Here is a 19,767-nt window from a genome sequence, read left to right as displayed (position 1 = left end):
TCTTTAGTTCTTTTAAGCTTCTTTTTTAGAGAATATCTTTTCCCTTCTTCTACTTAACAGTGAAGAAAAATGAAACCTCAATTTTAGTCATTCTGTTTACCTATTGCCTTAACTTTTAACGATACTGTTTGCTTTTACTGGAGTCAAAATGCTGCCTGCTATATATAGTATGTGTTTTCGGTTGTGGTATCAGCACAAATAGCTGTGGGGCTCCATTACTGAGTTTTTGGCTGGAGAAAAAAGGGATACTAATGTTAGGGTTTTAGTTTGCAGGTGATTCAATACCCACACACGCATATAACCAGCCAAACAACAGCCTTCTTCAAATTTTACTTTTCAATAAACAAAATCGGATAGCACTAAAGATGAAAAAGTCCTCAGAGTTATTATCCATTCTCCAAACTCCTTAGTCGCTCTTTCTTTTTGACAGGTGATGAGACTTCTCTGCTCTTTATTGATTTAATTATTACCATAGAAAACAGAGATTAAAAATTTGGGAAAGTAATCTGCTAATTCTGATTTAGCATATATATATTTATTTTAGTATATATAATTTAGTATATATATATTTTATCCTAATTTGCACCTTTATATTCAGTCTGAGAATTAACAGGAACAAAGCATGAACTGTTAAAGCATTTCTTTGGCTAGTTTGGTTTTTCTCATCAACACCAAAATGCTTTAGAAAAACTGATTTTATAGGTAATAGTTGCTCCATTTGGTGAACTCAAAGAAAATTTCCTTTAAGAATATACAACCAGAGGGGCCAGTAGTTGGGTAGACCACCACCTGTGATGATGCCAGCATCCCATATGGCTGCCAGTTTGTGTCTCAGCTGCTCCACTTCTGATCCAGTTCCCTTCTAAGATGTCTGGGAAAGCAGTGGAGAATGGCCCAAGTGCTTGAGCCCTTGCACCCTGATGAAAGACCTGGTAGAAGTTCTCAGTTCTTGGCTTCAAGCTGGCACAGTCCCTGCTGCTATAGCTTTTGAGGAGTGAATCAGTGAATGGAATGTCTCTCTGTCTCTCCTTCTCTCTATAACTCTTTCAAATAAAATTAAAAAAAAATAAATTTTAAAGAGAAAATGAATATAACCAGAGGGGCCACCATTGTGGTGTAGCAGGTTAAGCCACAGCCCACAATGCCAGAATCTCATATGGTCACTGGAGTCCTGGCTGCTCCATTTTCCATTTAGCTCCTTGCTAATGGCCTGAAAAAGCATTAGAGGATGGCCCAGGTGTGTGGGCTCCTGCACCCATGTGGGAAACCCAGATGAAATTCCTGGCTCCTGTGTTTTCCCAGGCCCAACCCCGGCATTGCAATCATCTGGGGAGTACCAGCAGATGGAAGATCCCTTTCTCTCTGTCTCTGTAATTCTCCCTTTCAAACAAACAAACAGAAGAATATAACCAGACTTCAAAAGAAAACACAATGAAAGCAAAAACAGACAAATGGGATTCTATTAAATTAAAAAGCAAGCAATTAGAAGAGTAAAGAGACAACTCAGAGACTAAGAGAAATTATTTCTAAGTTATACATTGGATAAAAGGCTAACACCCAAAATATACAAGGAACTCAAATTACTGAATAACAAGAAGATAAACAACTACTGAAATACGAGCAAAGGACCTACAAGGACATTTCCTAAAAGATGCACAGAAGCAGGTGCTGTGGTGCAGCAACCTAAGCTGCCACTGCCATGTCAGCATCCCACATCAGAGCGCTGGTTTGAGCGCCAACTGCTCCACTTCCGATCCAGCTTCCTGCTCATGCTCCTGGAAAACAGCAGAAGATGGCCCAAATACTTGGGTCTCTGCCACCCACATGGGAGACCCAGATGGAGATCCAGGCTCCTGGCTTCAGGCTGGACCAGCCCCAGCCATTGCTGCCATTTGGGGAGTGAATCAGATGGAAGATGGAAGATCTCTGTTACTCTCTCTTACAAATAAAATAAAAACATCTTAAGAAAAAAAGAAAATGCCATGGCCATGAGATAGATGAAAGAAATGCTCAACAATTCCATCAAGGAAATGTTAAGTTAAAACCATAATGAGTCAACAGCTCACACTTACTAGAATGATTATTATAAAAATGATGAACACTAACAAGTGTGGACAAGAATGTAGAGAAAATGGGACCCTTGAGGCCGGCGCTTCAGCATAGCAGGTAAAGCCACTGCCTGCAATGCTGACATCCTATATGGGTGCCGGTTTGAGTCTCATCTGTTTGTCTTCCGACCCAGCTCTCTGCTATGGCCTGGGAAAGCAGTCAAAGATGGCCCAAATTCCTGGGCTCCTGCACCCGTATGAGAGATCTGGAAGAAGCTCCTGGCTCCTGGCTTTGCATCGGCCCAGCTCTGGTCGTTGTGGCCATTTGGGGAGTGAACCAGAGGATGGAAGACCTCTCTCTTTATCTCTGCCTCTCTGAAATGCTGCCTTTCAAATAAATTAATTAATTTAAAGGGGGGGGCACTTGCACACCATTGGTGGGAATGTAAAGTAGTACAGCCATTGTGAGGAACAGTCTAGAGGCTGCTCCAACAGCTAAATAGATCCAGCAATCCCACTTCTAAATTCCCAAGTAACAGAAATTAGTAGGTTGGAGATGTCCAAAACTCCCAAATTCAACACAGCCTATTCACAAGAGTCAGGATGTGGGAACAAAGCACTCATCAATGAATGAATGGAATAAAATTAGATACACACACCCCCACACAATTGGTTTTAAAATACAGGGAGTTCTGTAACTTGCAACAACACAGATGAGTCTACAGGACTGTATGCTAAGTGAAATAAGCTAGATGTAGATAAATACTGAATGGTTTTATTTATATGTGAAGTAGGGAGTAGAAGAACAGTTGCCAGAGGCTGAGGGGTGGAGAGATAGATAAGGAAGGACAGCTATTAGTTAAAGGGTACAAAGTTTTAGTTACACAGAAGCAATAAGATATGGTGATCCACTGGATAGCATGATAACTGTAGTAGTTACTAACACTACGTTGTACATTCTTTCTCTCTGTCTTAACTCTGCATTTCAAATAAATAAAATAAAATTTTAAAAAAGAGAAAAAATAGGGGTTGCATTGTGGCATAGCAGGTTAAATTGCTGCCTGCAACACCAGCATCCAATTATGGATATTGGTTTATGTCCTGGCTGCTCCACTTGCAATCTGGTTGCCTGCTAAGGTGCCTGGGAAAGCAACAGAAGATGGCCCAAGTCCTTGGGCCCTGCATTCACTTGGGAAACTGGGATGAAGCTCCTGGTTCCTGGCTTCAGCCTGGCCCAGTTCTGGCTGTGGTGGTGATCTGGGAAGTGAAGCAGCAGATAGAAACCACGCCCTCCCCCACTCTGTCCTTCAAATAAATTAAAAAAATAAGTATTTCAAAAAATAATAAAATAGAAAAAAGAAAAATAATACATTGTATATTTCAAAATGGGTAAAAGAGGATTTCAAATGCTTTTACCACAAAGAAATGAGGTACAGATAAGCTAATCAGTATGATTTGATCATTTCACAATGTAAACATAGGTGGAAACATTGCATTGTATCCATAAATACATATAATTGCAATATGCCAATGTGTAAAAATTTTTAATAAGGAATATAACCAATATGGGATGGGGCTGGTGCTGTGGCACAGCGGGTAAAGCTGTCGCCTGCATCCCACATGGGCGCCAGTTCGAGTCCTGACTGCTCCACTTGTGATCCAGCTTTCTGCTGTGACCTGGGAGAGCAGTAGAAGATGGCCCAATCTGCTCCCAACATGGGAGACCCACAAGAAGCTCCTGGCTCCTGCCTGCGGATCGGCACAGCTCTGGCCGTTGCCGACAGTCGGGGAGTGAACCAGCGGATGGAAGACCTCTCTCTCTCTCTCTCTCTCTCTCTGCCTTTCTTCTCTCTGTGTAACTCTTTCAAATAAATAAATAAATAAATCTTAGAAAAAAAAAGGTTAGAATATATACAAACACAAACATCCGTAAAGAGACAGAGTCCCTATATACAGAACAGATTATCTATTGTTACTAAGTAGCTATAGTTCAGGTATTCCCTGTTTTTTTTCTTTTTCTTTTCTTTCTTTTTTTTTTTTTTTTTGACAGGCAGAGTTAGTGAGAGAGTGAGTGAGAGAGAGAGAGAGACAGAGAAAGGTCTTCCTTTTTCCGTTGGTTCACCCCCAAAGTGGCCGCTACGGCTGGCACGTTGCAGCCAGCACGCTGCGCCAATCCGAAGCCAGGAGCCAGGTGCTTCCTCCTGGTCTCCCATGTGGGTACAGGGCCCAAGCACTTGGGTCATCCTCCACTGCCTTCCTGGGCCACAGCAGAGAGCCGGACTGGAAGAGGAGCAACTGGGACAGAATCTGGCACCCCGACCGGGACTAGAACCCGGGGTGCCAGTGCCACAGGCAGAGGATTAGCCAAGTGAGCCACGGCACTGGCCCCCTGTTTTGAATAAACTCGATTTAAGATAATGTGAAATAACAAGAATGATAAATTAAGAAGAAATAATTTAATATTAAACAAATGATCCTTCCTAAATTTATCTGCCCTAAATGATTCTTTTCTTAGTGTACTGCAACTAAAATAGCTCCTTATATATGCCAACTTTTCAAGAAATATACCCTTTGCCAAAATAAATATTTATCTGAATCAGAAATGATTCAAATTTTTTGTGATCATTATTTTCATATTCACAGTTAATCAATCTTAAAGGAAGAAAAGGCTTTAACATTTACGTAGTTCAACACTTATTAGATACATAATTCATTATAACAACTATGAGAAAAGGTATCCAGTCTTGTTTTGAATACCTTATTTCCGAGAGTAATATGTGATTTGGGTAACCCAAGCAACTACTTCAAAATATAAAAAGAGCATTTTAGAAACAGTTCTTTGAATCAGCTTGGTCATACTATTTTTAAGGCAGTTGGAACTTCTCCACTTAGTAGTGTTTTCCAATCCTGAATTTATATTAGATTTTAATATATAAACATATATATTAAATTTATTTATTTGAAAGCCAGAGTTAGAGAGAGAGGGAGAGACAAAGAGAGATCTTCTATCTGCTGGTTCACTCCCCAGGTGGCCACAAGGGCCAGGACAAGGACAGCCCGGAGCCGGGAGCTTCATCTGGGTCTCCTCTGTGGGTGCAGGGGCCTAAGGACTCGGGCCATCTTTTGCTGTTTCCCAGGCAAATCAGCAGGGAGCTAGATCAGAAGTGGAGTACCCGGGACTTGAACCACCACCCATTTGGGATGCAGGCTTTGCAGGCAGCACCACAATGCCAACTCCCTTAGATAATATTTTATAATTAGTGCCTTGTTTGCTTGCTTTTTATATATATGTATGCAGACAGAGAAAACAGAATTACTTTACATAAGTTACTAGGCTAAGTTCTTTGGAGGAATAGGATTTGGAAAAAATCAGTTCCTGTCTTCCAAGAGCTCCCAACTGAGTGGGGAAACACACACTTAAATGTGGCCCACAAAAGACACACTGCAATGAACTGTCAGCTTTATTTTTCTCCTTTCTAACACAAATCCTATTAACTTCACTTTAAAAGTCTAGCAAACATTGCTGTTGAGAATCTAAATTAAATTAGCACCACCTCAACAGAAGGTTATTTGGCAATATTTATGAAAATTGCAAATGCATATACTCTTTGCAGTAGCTTAAAAATAAGCCAATAAATTCTTTGCTACTTTCCCTTGGGTTTAGGCTGAAGGTAAGCAAGTTACTTCTGATGAGAAGAAAACAGAAGCAACAGTGCGTGACTTCTGAGACTGGGTCATATAAGGTACTGTGGCTTCCATCGTGTTCTCGTTCTCAGATCACTCTGATGGAAACCGGTGGTTACTGTCGCTCCCCCTCTTCGTGGAGGAACGACACAGGACCCTGCGCTGTTCTTTTGTCTGCTCGGCCCTTCCCGGGTTTGCTGCTGGTTCTTCCCGGGTTGGCTACCGTCCCTTCCACCTCCGTGGAAGGGCGGTTCCCCCTGCCACTTTCCCTACTTCCGCGGGGGAGCGGCACACCGCCGGCCGGCTCTCTCGGGGGCTGCTCAGATGTTCCTCAGGTGTTCCTGGTGCATGTTGTCTCTCTCCTCCTTTATAGTCCTCTTCCACCAATCCCAACTCTGCTACCCACACGCCGAGTATGCTGCTCTCCTCCAATCAGGAGCAGGTCCTACAGTTTATTGGTTGAACTGGAGGCAGCTGTGTAGAAGCTGTTTCCTCCTCTCCCAGCGCCATATTGTGGGAGAGCAGATGCATAGAATAAGTCTTAATTCCAGTAACTTAGTCTAGTCCGAGTTGCTCCCCACAGTTACGTCATGAGAACACTCAGGCAGGGCTGTGGTAAGGCCTGCATGTCAAGGAACCGAGGCCTCCTCTAACAACCACAAGCGTGAATTACCTTCCAAGTGGAAGTCCTTGGCTGACTGCCACGCTGCGTGGTCACGTGGCCACTGACTTCAAGCTAGGATGAGAGGTCCTGGGCTACAACACCAAACCACGCTGTTATTAGATTCCTGATCCACAGAAACTATAAGTGGCTATTTGTTATTCACTCCCCAAATGGCAGCAATGACCAGGGCTGGGTCAGGCTGAAGCCAGGAGTTAGGAGTTTCTTCTGCGTCTCTCATGTGGGTACAGGGGCCCAGGCAATTGGGCGATCCTCTGCTGCTTTCCCAGGTGCATTAGCAGGGAGCTGCATCTGAAGTGGAGCAGCCTGAACTCGAGCCAGCGCCAATATGGGATGCTGGCACTACAAGTGGCAGTTTTACCCTCTATGTCACAATGCCAGCTCCAAGGGAGTCTGTTATTTTAAGCCATTGAGTCTTGGGGATAATTCATGGTGGAATAATAGACAAAATAATAATTGACAGGGCAGGCACTACGGAACAGTAGGTTAAGCCTCTGTCTGCAGTACCAGAGGCGCCAGTTCGTGACCTGGCTGCACCATTTCCAATCCAGCTCTCTGCCATGGGCCCCTGCACCTGTGTGGGAGACCTGGAAGAAGCTCCTGGCTGCTTTACTGAAACACAGCCACATCCAAGCATTTCCACATTATCTGATTGCTTTCTTGATACAATGGCACAGGCAAGTAGCTGTGATGCTATCTAGCCCTTTATAGAAAACATTTGCTGACCTTGGTCTACAATCATGGAAATTACCTACCCTCTGCCACTAAGGACAGCAGTGGTAATAAGAATCGCTATACCATGACAGTTCTTCCTGTAGAGGTGATCACCAGCAACAAACAGTTAAAAGGTAGGGGGAAAAAAGGGAGGAGAAACAAGACAGACAAAAGAGCTGTAAATTACACATCCATGATAAATATTTCAGACATATGACATGGGGAACCATGTTGGCTCTGAATGGGAACCACGTGAGAGAGACCCTGCTCTGCCTCCCAGCCTACCTGCTCTGCCAGCCAGGCAATGTGCTTGACCTCCTTGCTGCCTCCTGCTGTACTGGTTGCACCAAGCATGGTATTGAGTTCAGCCAACACCTGTGGGAGGAGAGCCATTATGTTGGTGTGGATAGCTACGAACCAGGAGTGTGCTGTGGCTGTGTCTTTGCAGCGTAGGATCAACGTGTTCCTGCTATCAGGAGAATGTAGCTCTATCAATCTGTGTGGAAAAAGAAAAAAAAGTGAGCTAGGTGAGAAGTCATCAAATCTCCCAGGGCTTTTTTAATACTAAGTTAAAACTTTATTGAATAAAGAACACTCTCCAGGGGGTCGGCACAGTGGCATACTGGGTAAACCCACTGCCTGCAGTGCTGGCATCTCATTTGGGTGCTAGTTTGAGTCCTGGCTGCTCCACTTATGATTTAGCTCTCTGCTATGGCCTGGGATAGCCATAGAAGATGGCCCAAGTCCTTGGGCCCCTGCACCCACATGGGGGACCAGGAAGAAGCTCCTGGCTCCTTGGCTTCAGATTTGGCACAGCTCCAGCTGTTGTAGCCATCTGGGGAGCGAACCAGCGGATGAAGACCTCTCTTTCTCTCTGCCTCTGCCTCTCAGTAACTCTGACTTTCAAGTAAGTAAATCTTTAAAAAAAAAAAAAATTCTCCAGAACACATGATCTGATGGATCAGGAATACATTACATGAAATAAAGCTGAACATGATTTTTTAAGTACTTAGGAAATTATGGCATAAGGTCTTACAGGTTAAAAAAAAAAAACACACAAAAAACTACTGTCCATATAGTGAATAGAAATTTATATTATGTGAAATAAAGAAAAGGGAAATTAGCAGAAGAATACTCCTTTTAAAGATTTATCTATTTCATTTATTTGAAAGAGTTTCAGAGAGAAAGGACAGCGATAGAGAGCTATCTTCCATCCACTGATTCACTTCCCAAATAGCCACAACGACCAAGGCTGGGTGAGGCTGAAGTCAGGAGCCAGATCAGGATCTCCCACATGAGTGCAGGGTCCCAAGCACTTGGGCCATCTTCTGCTGTTTTCCCAGGTGCATTAGCAGGGAGCTAGAGCAGAAGTGGAGCAGCCAGGTCTCAAATCAGCACCCACATGGGATGCCAGCGTTACAGGCAGCAGCCTAAGCTGTTAGGCTAGAATGCCAGCCCCAGGAACACTAGTTTTTTCTGAAAATCTGTGTTTTAATATATGGGTAATACAGTATGATTAAATCACCCATGGACTAATGGAAGAAAAGTAGTTAAGAGATCTTCAACACTATGACTGTTCTCTTATTACTCAACTGAGAACAACCTTTATTTCAAAAGTAACTTTCAAGAATTATCTATTGGGGCTGGCGCTGTGGCGCAGTGGGTAAAGTTGCCACCTGCAGTGCTAACATCCCATATGGGTGCCAGTACAATTGAGTTCTCTGCTATGTCCAGGGAAAGCAGTAAAAGATGGTCCAAGTGCTTGGGCCCCTGCATCCATGTGGGACACCCAAAAAAAAAAAGCTCCTGGCTCCAGGCTCCTGGCTTTGGATTGGTCCAGTTCCAGCCGTTATGGCCATTTGGGAGTGAACCAACAGATGGAATACCTTTCTGTCTCTTCCTGTCTCTGTAACTCTCCCTCTCAAATAAATATTTTTTAAAAGAATTATCTATTTTGGGGCTGGCGCTGTAGCACACCAGGTTAATGCCCTGGTCTGGAGTGCCTGCAGCCCATATGGGCGCCGGTTCAAGACCCGGCTGCTCCATTTCTGATCCAGCTCTCTGCTACGGCCTGGGAAAGTAGTAGCAGAAGATGGCCCAAGTGCTTGGGCCCCTGCACCTGTGTGGGAGACCCGGAAAAAGCTCCTGGCTTCAGCCTGGCCCAACCCTGGCTGTTGTGGCCATTTGGAGAGTGAACCAGCAGATGAACTACCTTTCTCTCTGTCTCCCTTCTCTTTGTCTGTAACTCTATTGCTCAATAAATAAATAAAATCTTAAAAAAAGAAAGAAAAATCAGAACTTATTCCTCATATCTAATTTGGAATTTAGTACTGGTTGGCCAACTTCTCCCCTTCTCTTTGCCCTCTCTATTCCACAGCCTCTGGTAATCATTATCTTACGCTTTACTTCTGTGAGATTGTTTTTTTTTTTTTAAAAGATTTATTTATTTTGGCCGGCGCCACAGCTCACTAGGCTAATCCTCTGCCTTGCGGCGCCGGCACACCGGGTTCTAGTCCTGGTCTGGGCGCCGGATTCTGTCCCGGTTGCCCCTCTTCCAGGCCAGCTCTCTGCTGTGGCCAGGGAGTACAGTGGAGGATGGCCCAAGTACTTGGACCCTACACCCCATGGGAGACCAGGATAAGTACCTGGCTCCTGCCATTGGATCACCGCAGTGCGCTGGCCGCAGCACGCCGGCCGCGGCGGCCATTGGAGGGTGAACCAACAGCAAAAGGAAGACCTTTCTCTCTGTCTCTCTCTCTCACTGTCCACTCTGCCTGTCAAAAAAAAAAAAAAAGATTTATTTATTTTACTTGAAAGTCATAGTTACACACAGAGAGGAGAGGCAGAGAAAAAGAGAGAGAAAGAGAGATCTTCCATCCACTGGTTCACTCCTCAGATGGCTGCAAAGGCTAGAGCTGCGCCAATCCGAAGCCAGAAGCCAGGTGCTTCCTCCTGGTCCCCCATGTGGGTGCAGGGGCCCAAGCACTTGGGCCACCTTCTACTGCTTTCCCAGGCCATAGCAGAGAGCTGGATCACAAGAGGAGTAGCCAGGACTAGAACTGGTGTCCATATGGGATGCTGGTGCCGCAGGCGGAGGATTAACTACTTCGCCATGGCGCTGGCTCTCCCCTTCACTTTTGAGGTAACAATGCAGTCAAGGAATTCATGCTACAGTAGATAACAAGTTCAACAAGTGACAAAGACTCGACTTTAGTGGGAATGTGGGTAAGGGCCGTAAACAACAGTCAAATGGAAAAATGACTCTCTCACCTATATGGAGCAAATCTCAAAGTAATCATCAATCATAAAACTATAGTAGTATAACATTCTTTTTTTAATTTTTATTTATTTATTTATTTATTTATTTATTTGACAGGCAGAGTGGACAGTGAGAGAGAGAGACAGAGAGAAAGGTCTTCCTTTGCCGTTGGTTCACCCTCCAATGGCCGCCGCGGCCGGCGCACCGCGCTGATCCGATGGCAGGAGCCAGGAGCCAGGTGCTTTTCCTGGTCTCCCATGGGGTGCAGGGCCCAAGCACCTGGGCCATCCTCCACTGCACTCCCTGGCCACAGCAGAGAGCTGGCCTGGAAGAGGGGCAACCGGGACAGAATCCGGCGCCCCAACCGGGACTAGAATCCAGTGTGCCGGCGCCGCTAGGCGGAGGATTAGCCTAGTGAGCCACGGCGCCGGCCTTTTTTTTTTTTTTTTTTTTTTTTGACAGGTAGAGTTACAGACAGTGAGAGAGAGAGAGACAGGGAGAAAGGTCTTCCTGCCGTTGGTTCACTCCCCAAATGGCCACTACGGCCAGCTCTGCGCCGATCTGAAGCCAGGAGCCAGGTGTTCTTTCCCGGCCTCCCATGCGGGTGCAGGGGCCCAAGCACTTGGGCCATCCTCCACTACCCTCTCAGGCCACAGCAGAGAGAGAGCTGGACTGGAAGAGGAGCAACCGGAACTAGAACCCGGCGCCCATATGGGATGCCAGCGCCGAGGCAGAGGATTAACCAAATGAGCCACGGCACCGGCCCCAGTAGTATAACATTCTTAACTATCATTTTGACAAATATATAAAACATAACTTGACAAAACTGCATTTGCAACAATACTGATATCTACAGGCATTTCTCTTTTTTGTTTGCGGATTTTTTTTTTTAAATTTTAGTTCCTATTTATAAGGAAAAACATGCAGTATTTGTCTTTCTGTGTCCAGATTATTTCATTCAACATGATGTCTTCCAGTTGCATCCATTTTTCTGAACATGGTAGAATTCCATTCTTTTTTTTTTTTTTTAAAGATTTGTTTATTTATTTATTTGAAAGTCAGAGTTACACAGAGAGAAAAGGAGAGGCAGACAGAGAAAGGCCCTCCATCCACTGGTTCACTCCCCAGTTGGCTTCAACAGCCGGAACTGCACCAATCCAAATCTAGGAGCCAGGATCTTCTTCCAGGTCTCCCACAGGGAGACCAAGGGGCCCAAGGACTCGGGCCATCTTCTGCTGCTTTTCCAGGCCATAGCAGGGAGCTGGATCAGAAGTGGAGCAGCCAGTCTCAAATCAGTGCCCATATAGGATGCCAGCACTGTAGGCGGTGGGCTTTACCCACTGTGCCACAACACCAGCCCCGAATTTCATTCTTTTTAATAGATGAATAATAGTCCATTGTGTATATATGCCACATTTTCTTTATCCATTCATTTTTTTTTTAAACAAGTAAGTTGTTTATTTTATTTTATTTTTTTATTTTTTTGGACAGGCAGAGTGGACAGTGAGAGAGAGACAGAGAGAAAGGTCTTCCTTTGCCGTTGGTTCACCCTCCAATGGCCACCGCGGCCGGCGCGCTGTGGCCAGCGCACCGCGCTGATCCGATGGCAGGAGCCAGGAACCAGGTGCTTTTCCTGGTCTCCCATGGGGTGCAGGGCCCAAGCACCTGGGCCATCCTCCACTGCACTCCCTGGCCACAGCAGAGAGCTGGCCTGGAAGAGGGGCAACCGGGACAGAATCCGGCACCCCAACCGGGGCTAGAACCCGGTGTGCCGGCGCCGCTAGGCGGAGGATTAGCCTAGTGAGCCACGGCGCCGGCCTTATCCATTCATTTGATAATAGATATCTTGATTGATTCCATATTTTGGCAATTGTGAAGAGTGCTGCCATAAACATGGTGGTGCAGGTATCTCTTTGATATGTGTTCTTGTCTTTTGGGTACATACTCAGAAGTGGGACTGCTGGATCTTATAGAAAGTTTATTTCTAGTTTTTAAGAAATCTCCACACTGTTTGCCATGTAGATGGACTAATTTACATTCCCACCAACAGTGCATAAGGGTTCCCCTTTCTCTACATCCTTGCCAGCATCTGTTACTGTCTTTCGAATTTCAGCCATTCTGACAAGGGTAAGGAGCTACCTCATTGTGATTGTGACTTGCACTTCCTTGACAGCTAGTGATGCTGAGTATTTTTTCATATATTTGTTAGCCATTTGCATTTCTTCTTTTGAGAACTGTCTGTTGAGGTTATATAACATTTTCTTTATCCATTCACTTGAGATTGATTGGACACTTGAGATTGATTTCCTATACTGGCTATTGTGAATATTGCTGCAATAAACATGGGAGTGCAGATATCTTCAACACACCAATTTCATTTCCTTGTGTAAATATCAGGAATGAGACTGCTGGGTATGTGATAGCTCCATTTTTAACTTTGGATTAAAAATTCAAATTAAAATTGGAGTTAAGAAAAAATTTATTTTTCCATAATGACTGAACAAATTTACATTTCTACCAACAATGTGTACATTTTATTTTCTCCATATCCTCACCAGCACATGCTATCTTCTATCCTATCACAGCCATTACAGCTGGAGGGAGGTAATACCTCATTGTGGTTTTGAATTCCATTTCCCTATGATCAGTATTAGTGAGCATTCTTTCATATAATGTCAGTTTCAGTCTTTTGTTCATCTTTAAATCACATTACTTGATTTTTTGCTATCAAGTTGTTTCAGTTTTATATATTGTGGACTTTAGCACTTATCAGAAATATGGTTTGCAAATATTTTACCCCATTCTGTAGGTTGTCACTTCGTTCTGATGTTTGCTGTGCAGAAGCTTTTTTTTTATGATTTATTTATTTATTTGAAATGCAGAGTGATAAAGAGGAAGAGACAAAAAAAAAAAAAAAGGTATCTTCGATGCACTGATTCACTACACAAATGCCCCCAACAGCCAGGGCTGTGCCAAGCTGATGCCAAGACCCAGGAACTCCACCTGGATCTTCCATGTGGGTGGCAGGAATCCAACTACTTGGGCTCTCACCCATTGCCTTCCAGGTGCATTAGCAGGAAACTGGATCTAAAGCATGAAGTAGTCCTGACATGGAGTAGGCACTATGATATGGGATGTGAGTGACCCAAATGGTAGGCCACAAATGCCCATCTCATCTTTTTAGTTTGATGTTATTTCATTTGCTTTTGTTGCCTGTACTTCTGAAATCTTAATTACTCTTTTTTTTTCCTAGTAGTTTTAGGCTCATAGAAAAAAATTTGGCAGAAAGTACGGGGTTTTCCATATAATTTTTCTCTCCATAATTTCTGCCATTATTACCACTGTGCATTAGTGTGGTATATTTGTTACGACCGCTAAGGCAATACTGTGCACCATCCAGTCATCTGTCCCTCCCTGCTAAGCCCTCACAATCACTGATCTCCCTGCTGTCTCCATAGTTTTGTCTTTCTCAAATGTTGTATAGTTGGAATCACATGATATATAACTTTCAGACTGGTTTTTTTTTTTATTTAGCAATATCTATTTAAGATTCCTCTATGCTTTTAGTGCTTTAATAGGTCCTTTCCTTTAATCGTTAGATAATATTCCATCGTATCAGTGCACCACAGTTCATTTATCCAATTACTGAAGGGAATTTTGCTTCCTTCAGAGTCTTAACAAACATGAAAAAAACTGGTAAAGAAATTCGGGGGCCAGAGCCATGGCTCACTTGGTTAATCCTCCGCCTGCGGTGCCGGCATCCCATATGGGCACCGGATTCTGTCCCAGCTGCTCCTCTTCCAGTCCAGCTCTCTGCTGTGGCCCGGAAGGGCAGTGGAGGATGGCCCAAATGCTTGGGCCCCTGCACTTGCATGGGAGACCAAGAAGAAACACCTGGCTCCTGGCTTCAGATTGGCACAGCACTGGCCGTGGCGGCCATTAAGGGGGTGACCCAGTGAAGGGAAGACCTTTCTCTCTGTCTCTCTCTGTCTATAACTCTACCTGTCAAATAAAAAAGAAAGAAAGAAAGAAAGAAATTCATGTGCAGGTTTTTGTGTGCATCTAAGTTTCTAACTCCTTTGAGTAAATACCAAGGAGCACAAATGCTGGGTCATATGGTAAGATTATACTTAGCTTTGTAGAAAACTACTAAACTATCTTTCAAAGTAGTCATACTACTTTCCATTCGTATCAGCAACAAATGAGTTCTACATACTTGTCAGCATCTTGGATTTTGGACTATTCTAACAGGTGAGTACTGAGGTGAGTACTGGCATTTCTTTTTTTAATTTGTAGTTTCTTTTTTTCTTTAATTTTAAAGATTTTATTTATCTATTTGAGAGGTAGAATTACAGACAGAGAGAGGGAGAGACAAAGAGAAAGATCTTTTGGCTGCTGGTTCACTCCCCAAATGGCTATAATGGCCAGAGTTGAGCCAATCTGAAGCGAGGAGCCAGGAGCCCAAGCACTTCAGTGCAGTGGCCCAAGCACTTAGCTACCTTCCATTGCTTTATCAGGCCATAAGCAAAGAACTGGATCAGAAGAGGAGCAGCTGCGACACATACTGGCACTCATATGGGATGCTGGCACTGCAAGCAGAGGCTTAGCCTACTATGCCATAGTGCTGGCCCCAATTTGTAGTTTCTTAATGACACATGGTATTGAGCACCTTTTAATCTACTCATTTGTCATCTGTATGTCCTCTTAGGTGAAGTATCTGTTCAGATCTGACACCTATATTTTTTTTAAGATTTATTTATTTATTTGAAAGGTAGAGTTAGAGGCAGAGGCAAAGAGAGAGAGAGGAAGAAAGGAAGAGAGAGAGAGGGAGGAGAGAGAGAGAATCTTCCTTCAGCTGGTTAACTCTGGAAAAGCTGGAGCTGAACCAATCCAAGGCCAGGAGCCAGGAGCTTCCTCCAGGTCTCCCACGTGGGTGCAGGGGCCCAAGGAGTTGGACCATCCTCCACTACTTTCCCGGGTGTACCAGCAGGGAGCTGGATTGGAAGTGGAGCAGCCAGGACCTCAAACTGGCGTCCGTATGATATGCCAACACTGCGGGCGGCGGCTCTACTTGCTATGCCTCAGTGTCACCTATTTTTAAATTATTTCCATCTTATTTCTTTTTTTTTTTTTTTTTTTTTTTTGACAGGCAGGCAGAGTGGACAGTGAGAGAGACAGAGAGAAAGGCCTTCCTTTGCCGTTGGTTCACTCCCCAATGGCCGCCGCAGCCGGCGCGCTGCGGCCGGCGCACCGCGCTGATCCGATGGCAGGAGCCAGGAGCCAAGTGCTTCTCCTGGTCTCCCATGGGGCGCAGGGCCCAAGCACTTGGGCCATCCTCCACTGCACTCCCTGGCCACAGCAGAGAGCTGGCCTGGAAGAGGGGCAACCGGGACAGAATCCGGCGCCCCGACCGGGACTAGAACCCCAGTGTGCCGGCGCCGCTAGGCGGAGGATTAGCCTAGTGAGCCGCGGCGCCGGCCTCCATCTTATTTCTAAACCAAGGAGACAAAGAAGGATCTTCCATCTATTGGTTCACTTGTAATGTCTGCGACAGCCAGAGCTGAGCCAGGTTGAAGAGAGGAGCCCAGAACCCGACTCCAAACTCCCATGTGGGTGGCAAGAATCCAAGTACTTAAGCAATCACCTGCTGCCTGCCAGGGTGTGCATTAGCAGTATTGAGAGTGAAGGAGCCAGCATTCAAAACACATACTGTAATATGGGATGTGGGTGTCCCAGGTGACATCTTAACTACTGTGCCAAATGTCTGCCTCTATCTATCTGCCTATTTTTGAAAGGCAGAGAGACAGAGACCAAGGCAGAGGAGGGGAGACTGAGATTACAATCACTTGGCTCATTCCCCAAACGTCCTCAATAGCTAGACCTAGGCAGAAGTCAGGAGCCCAGAACTCAATCCACATCTCCCGCATGAGTGGCAGACATCCAAGTACTTGAGACATCACCTGCTACCTTCGAGGGTGCACATTAGTAGGAAGCTGGCATTCTAAGTGGAGCTGGGGCTAAAACCCAAGTACTTCAAGATGAGATGTTAGCAACCCAACCAGCGTCTTAGCCACTGAACCAAGTGCCCACCTCCATGTCACCCATTTTTAATTGGGTTGTTTTCTTATTGCTGAGTTTTAAGAATTTGGTGTAGAGTTTGAATGCCAGTCCTCTATCCAATATGTACTTTACAAGGATTTTTCCCCCTCAGTCTGGCTTGTCTTTTCATTCGTTTAACAGTGCTTTTGCAGAGCAGAACTTTTAAAATTTAATGAAGTTCAACTTGTCAATTTCTTCTTTCTGGATGGTGCTTTTGTGCTGAATATAAGAAGTCATCACCAAACTTTAAAAGCATTTTTCAAAAGCATAATGCAACAAACTCAGGGACAACAAGAGAGGAGCAATTACAACAAAGCGTTGAAAGCTGGAAACAGTGTTTGTCAGATGCAAGTGAAGTAGGAGAGTCGGGTCAGAGCCAATCCTTGCTGCGAGTCCCTGAGAGCCTGGGGAACTGGCGCAGCTCTGGAAGTGGGAATAATGCCTGCAGCTAAGGAAAGAGGCTGCCCAGAAGTCCATTTGCGCATTCTCCACACCCAACGGCCAGTAACTGCCCCACCCTCATCCTCCCAAAACTGAGTGGGAGCGGTGGGGATGACCTTAGTTCAGACTATTTACCAGGCTATTCAATTTCTAGAGGGGCTATTCATTCCCACCCGGTGCTTTGACACTTTTGCCAGCATAACAGCCTTTAATCACATGCTGGAAGTTCAGCGGCAAACCATGATGAGAAATTTCCTTCACCCCTCCTACTGACCTCCTTAGCACTAAAGACAGGAATCAGTTCATCCTTCCCTAGGCACAAAACATCTACCTCCTGAAAAACTCTACATTTTTTTTTAAAGATTTATTTTATTGATTTGAAAGACAGAGTTACAGAGAGAGGTACAGACACAGAGAGAGGTCTTCCATCCGCTGGTTCGCTACCCAGATGGCCGCAACGGCCAGAGCTGCACTGATCTGAAGCCAGGAGCCAGGAGTTTCTTCCAGGTCTCCCACGTGGGTGCAGGGGCCCAAGGACCTGGGCCATCTTCCACTGCTTTCCCAGGCCATAGCAGAGAGCTGGATCAGAAGAGGAGCAGCTGAAACTAGAACCAGTGCCCATATGGGGTGCTGGTGCCAGAGGCCAGGGCTTTAACCCGCTGCGCCACAGGGCCGGCCCCAAAACTCTACATTTCATAGAGTTTCTAGGACAATCCTTCAGAAATGCCTGCTTTGACAAAGTCTAAATTGTTAAAATCCTGATATCAGAGATCCTACTTATTAATAACTGGAAGAAAAAAAATCTGTTTAAAAAGTAAAACTACCAGGTTCTAGTCCCGGTTGTTCCTCTTCCAGTCCAGCTCTCTACTGTGGCCCAGGAGGGCAGTGGAGGATGGCCCAAGTGCTTGGGTCCCTGTACCCACATGGGAGACCAGGAGGAAGCACCCGGCTCCTGGCTTCGGATCGGCATAGCGCTGGCCATAGCAGCCATAGGGGAGTGAACCAACGGAAGGAAGACCTTTCTCTCTCTGTCTATAACTCTCTCTCTCTCACTGTCTAACTCTGCCTGTCAAAAAAAAAAAAAAAAAGTAAAACTAAGTCTGGCACAGGCGTAGCGGGTAAGGCTGCCGCCTGAAGTGCCGGCATCCCACATGGGCACGAATTTGTGTCCTAGCTGCTCCACTTCTGATCCAGCTCTCTGCTATGGCTGGGAAAGCAGTAGAGGATGGCCCAAGTCTTTGGGCCCCGTACCCATGTGTGGGAGTCCTGGAAGAAGTGCTTGGCTCCTGGCTTCGGATAGGCGCAGCTCCGGCTGTTGCAGCCATCTGGGGAGTGAACCAGTGGATGGAAGACCTCTCTCTTTCTGCTTCTCCTTCTCTTTCTGTGTAACTCTGACTTTCAAGTAAATAAATAAATCTTAAAAATAAATAAATAAATAAAACTAAATTTGATTAAATAATCAAACTGTACTAGAAAAAAAGATTATCAGTATCACCAATTTTTCATGAATGAAAAATTCTGCTTGGCTGGTGCTGTAGTGCAGTGGGTTAAGCCGCCATCTGCAGTGCCCAGCATCCCATGTGGATACCAGTTTGAGTCCCGGCTGCTCCACTTCTGATCTTTAAAAAAAAAAGAAGAAAAAAATCTGCAGTTTTTTTTTTTTTTTACTTTGTTGGGCATAGCCCCAACTGTATTTTTTTTTTTTTTTTTTTTTTTTTTGGACAGGCAGAGTGGACAGTGAGAGAGAGAGAGAGACAGAGAAAGGTCTTCCTTTTCCATTGGTTCATCCCCTAATGGCCGCTGCGGCTGGCGTACCGTGCTGACCTGAAGCCAGGAGCCAGGCGCTTCCTCCTGGTCTCCCACCCGGGTGCAGGGCCCAAGCAGTTGGGCCACAGCAGAGAGCTGGATTGGAAGAGGAGCAACCGGGACAGAATCTGGCGCCCCGACCGGGACTAGAATTTGGGGTGCTGGCGCCACAGGCGGAGGATTAGCCCATTGAGCCGCAGCGCCGGCCTGCAGTGTTTCTTGAAAAGGGAGGTGAAATAGAAAATGGGATTAGAAGAAATAGAAAACAAAGTCCAGAAGTGGACTGGTGTGTCTAGGATGCCTTTGAAGAAAGGGAACAAAGTAATTTCCAAAGCCTACTGCTGTTTTAAAAGAAAAATTCAAATGAAAACTCTGCTAAAAAAAAAAAAAAAAAAAAAAAAAAACTATGGAGGCAATCTGCCAGTAATTGTTTGAGTCCAGGGGAAAGAAGAGGCGACAGCTACACTGTGCAATGTTTTGGCCTTGAGTCAAACCACTGAGAATTTCCTGAGAAATGCAATTATATTTTGATTAGATGAATCAAGTCCATGTTTTGGTAGGAATACAGACATACAGGGTTCTGTAAGTCTATTCTACTTTATTTCTTCTGTTTAGTAAAGTCTTTGATATAATTTACACGTTCTGCTCAGTGATAATCATGTAATGTTAGATGTCATAAGGCCTTTTACATGGAAAATAGCCAGTAGGACTATGACCAAGACATTGTGAACCGGCACAAAGGACACAGATTTACACTGCTGAAACGCAGCATTTAAGAACACTCCGTCCTGGCTAACCTTCCCACTGTCCACTCTACTGTCTGCTAAGGGATGGCTCAGCTTCTCCCCCTGGATTTCTCATCCATTTAGTTTTCACTTTCCAGAATGAAGTGCTCACAATTATCCGAAGCAGCTGGCGCCGTGGCTCAGTAGGCTAATCCTCCGCCTTGTGGCGCCAGCACACCGGGTTCTAGTCCTGGTCGGGGCTCCGGATTCTGTCCCGGTTGCCCCTCTTCCAGGCCAGCTCTCTGCTGT

At 45.0% G+C, this 19,767-nt stretch overlaps 1 protein-coding gene across 2 annotated transcripts in view; it reads right to left on the bottom strand.

Moving 5' to 3' along the window:
* The window catches only part of SNTB2 (syntrophin beta 2), a 118,287-nt gene that overhangs the window by 37,071 nt on the left and 61,449 nt on the right, over nucleotides 1–19,767 (bottom strand). For both annotated transcript variants that reach the window (XM_051847240.2, XM_051847241.2), the window contains exon 3: nucleotides 7,414–7,624. In XM_051847240.2, coding sequence (XP_051703200.1) covers nucleotides 7,414–7,624 — 211 coding nt within the window. The remainder of the gene's footprint in view (nucleotides 1–7,413; nucleotides 7,625–19,767) is intronic.

The sequence above is a fragment of the Oryctolagus cuniculus genome, chromosome 18 (assembly GCF_964237555.1).
Source record: "Oryctolagus cuniculus chromosome 18, mOryCun1.1, whole genome shotgun sequence".
NCBI classification, from domain to species: domain Eukaryota; kingdom Metazoa; phylum Chordata; class Mammalia; order Lagomorpha; family Leporidae; genus Oryctolagus; species Oryctolagus cuniculus.
Note: the sequence above shows the minus strand (reverse complement) of the source record. Positions and strands in the feature narration are given on the sequence as shown.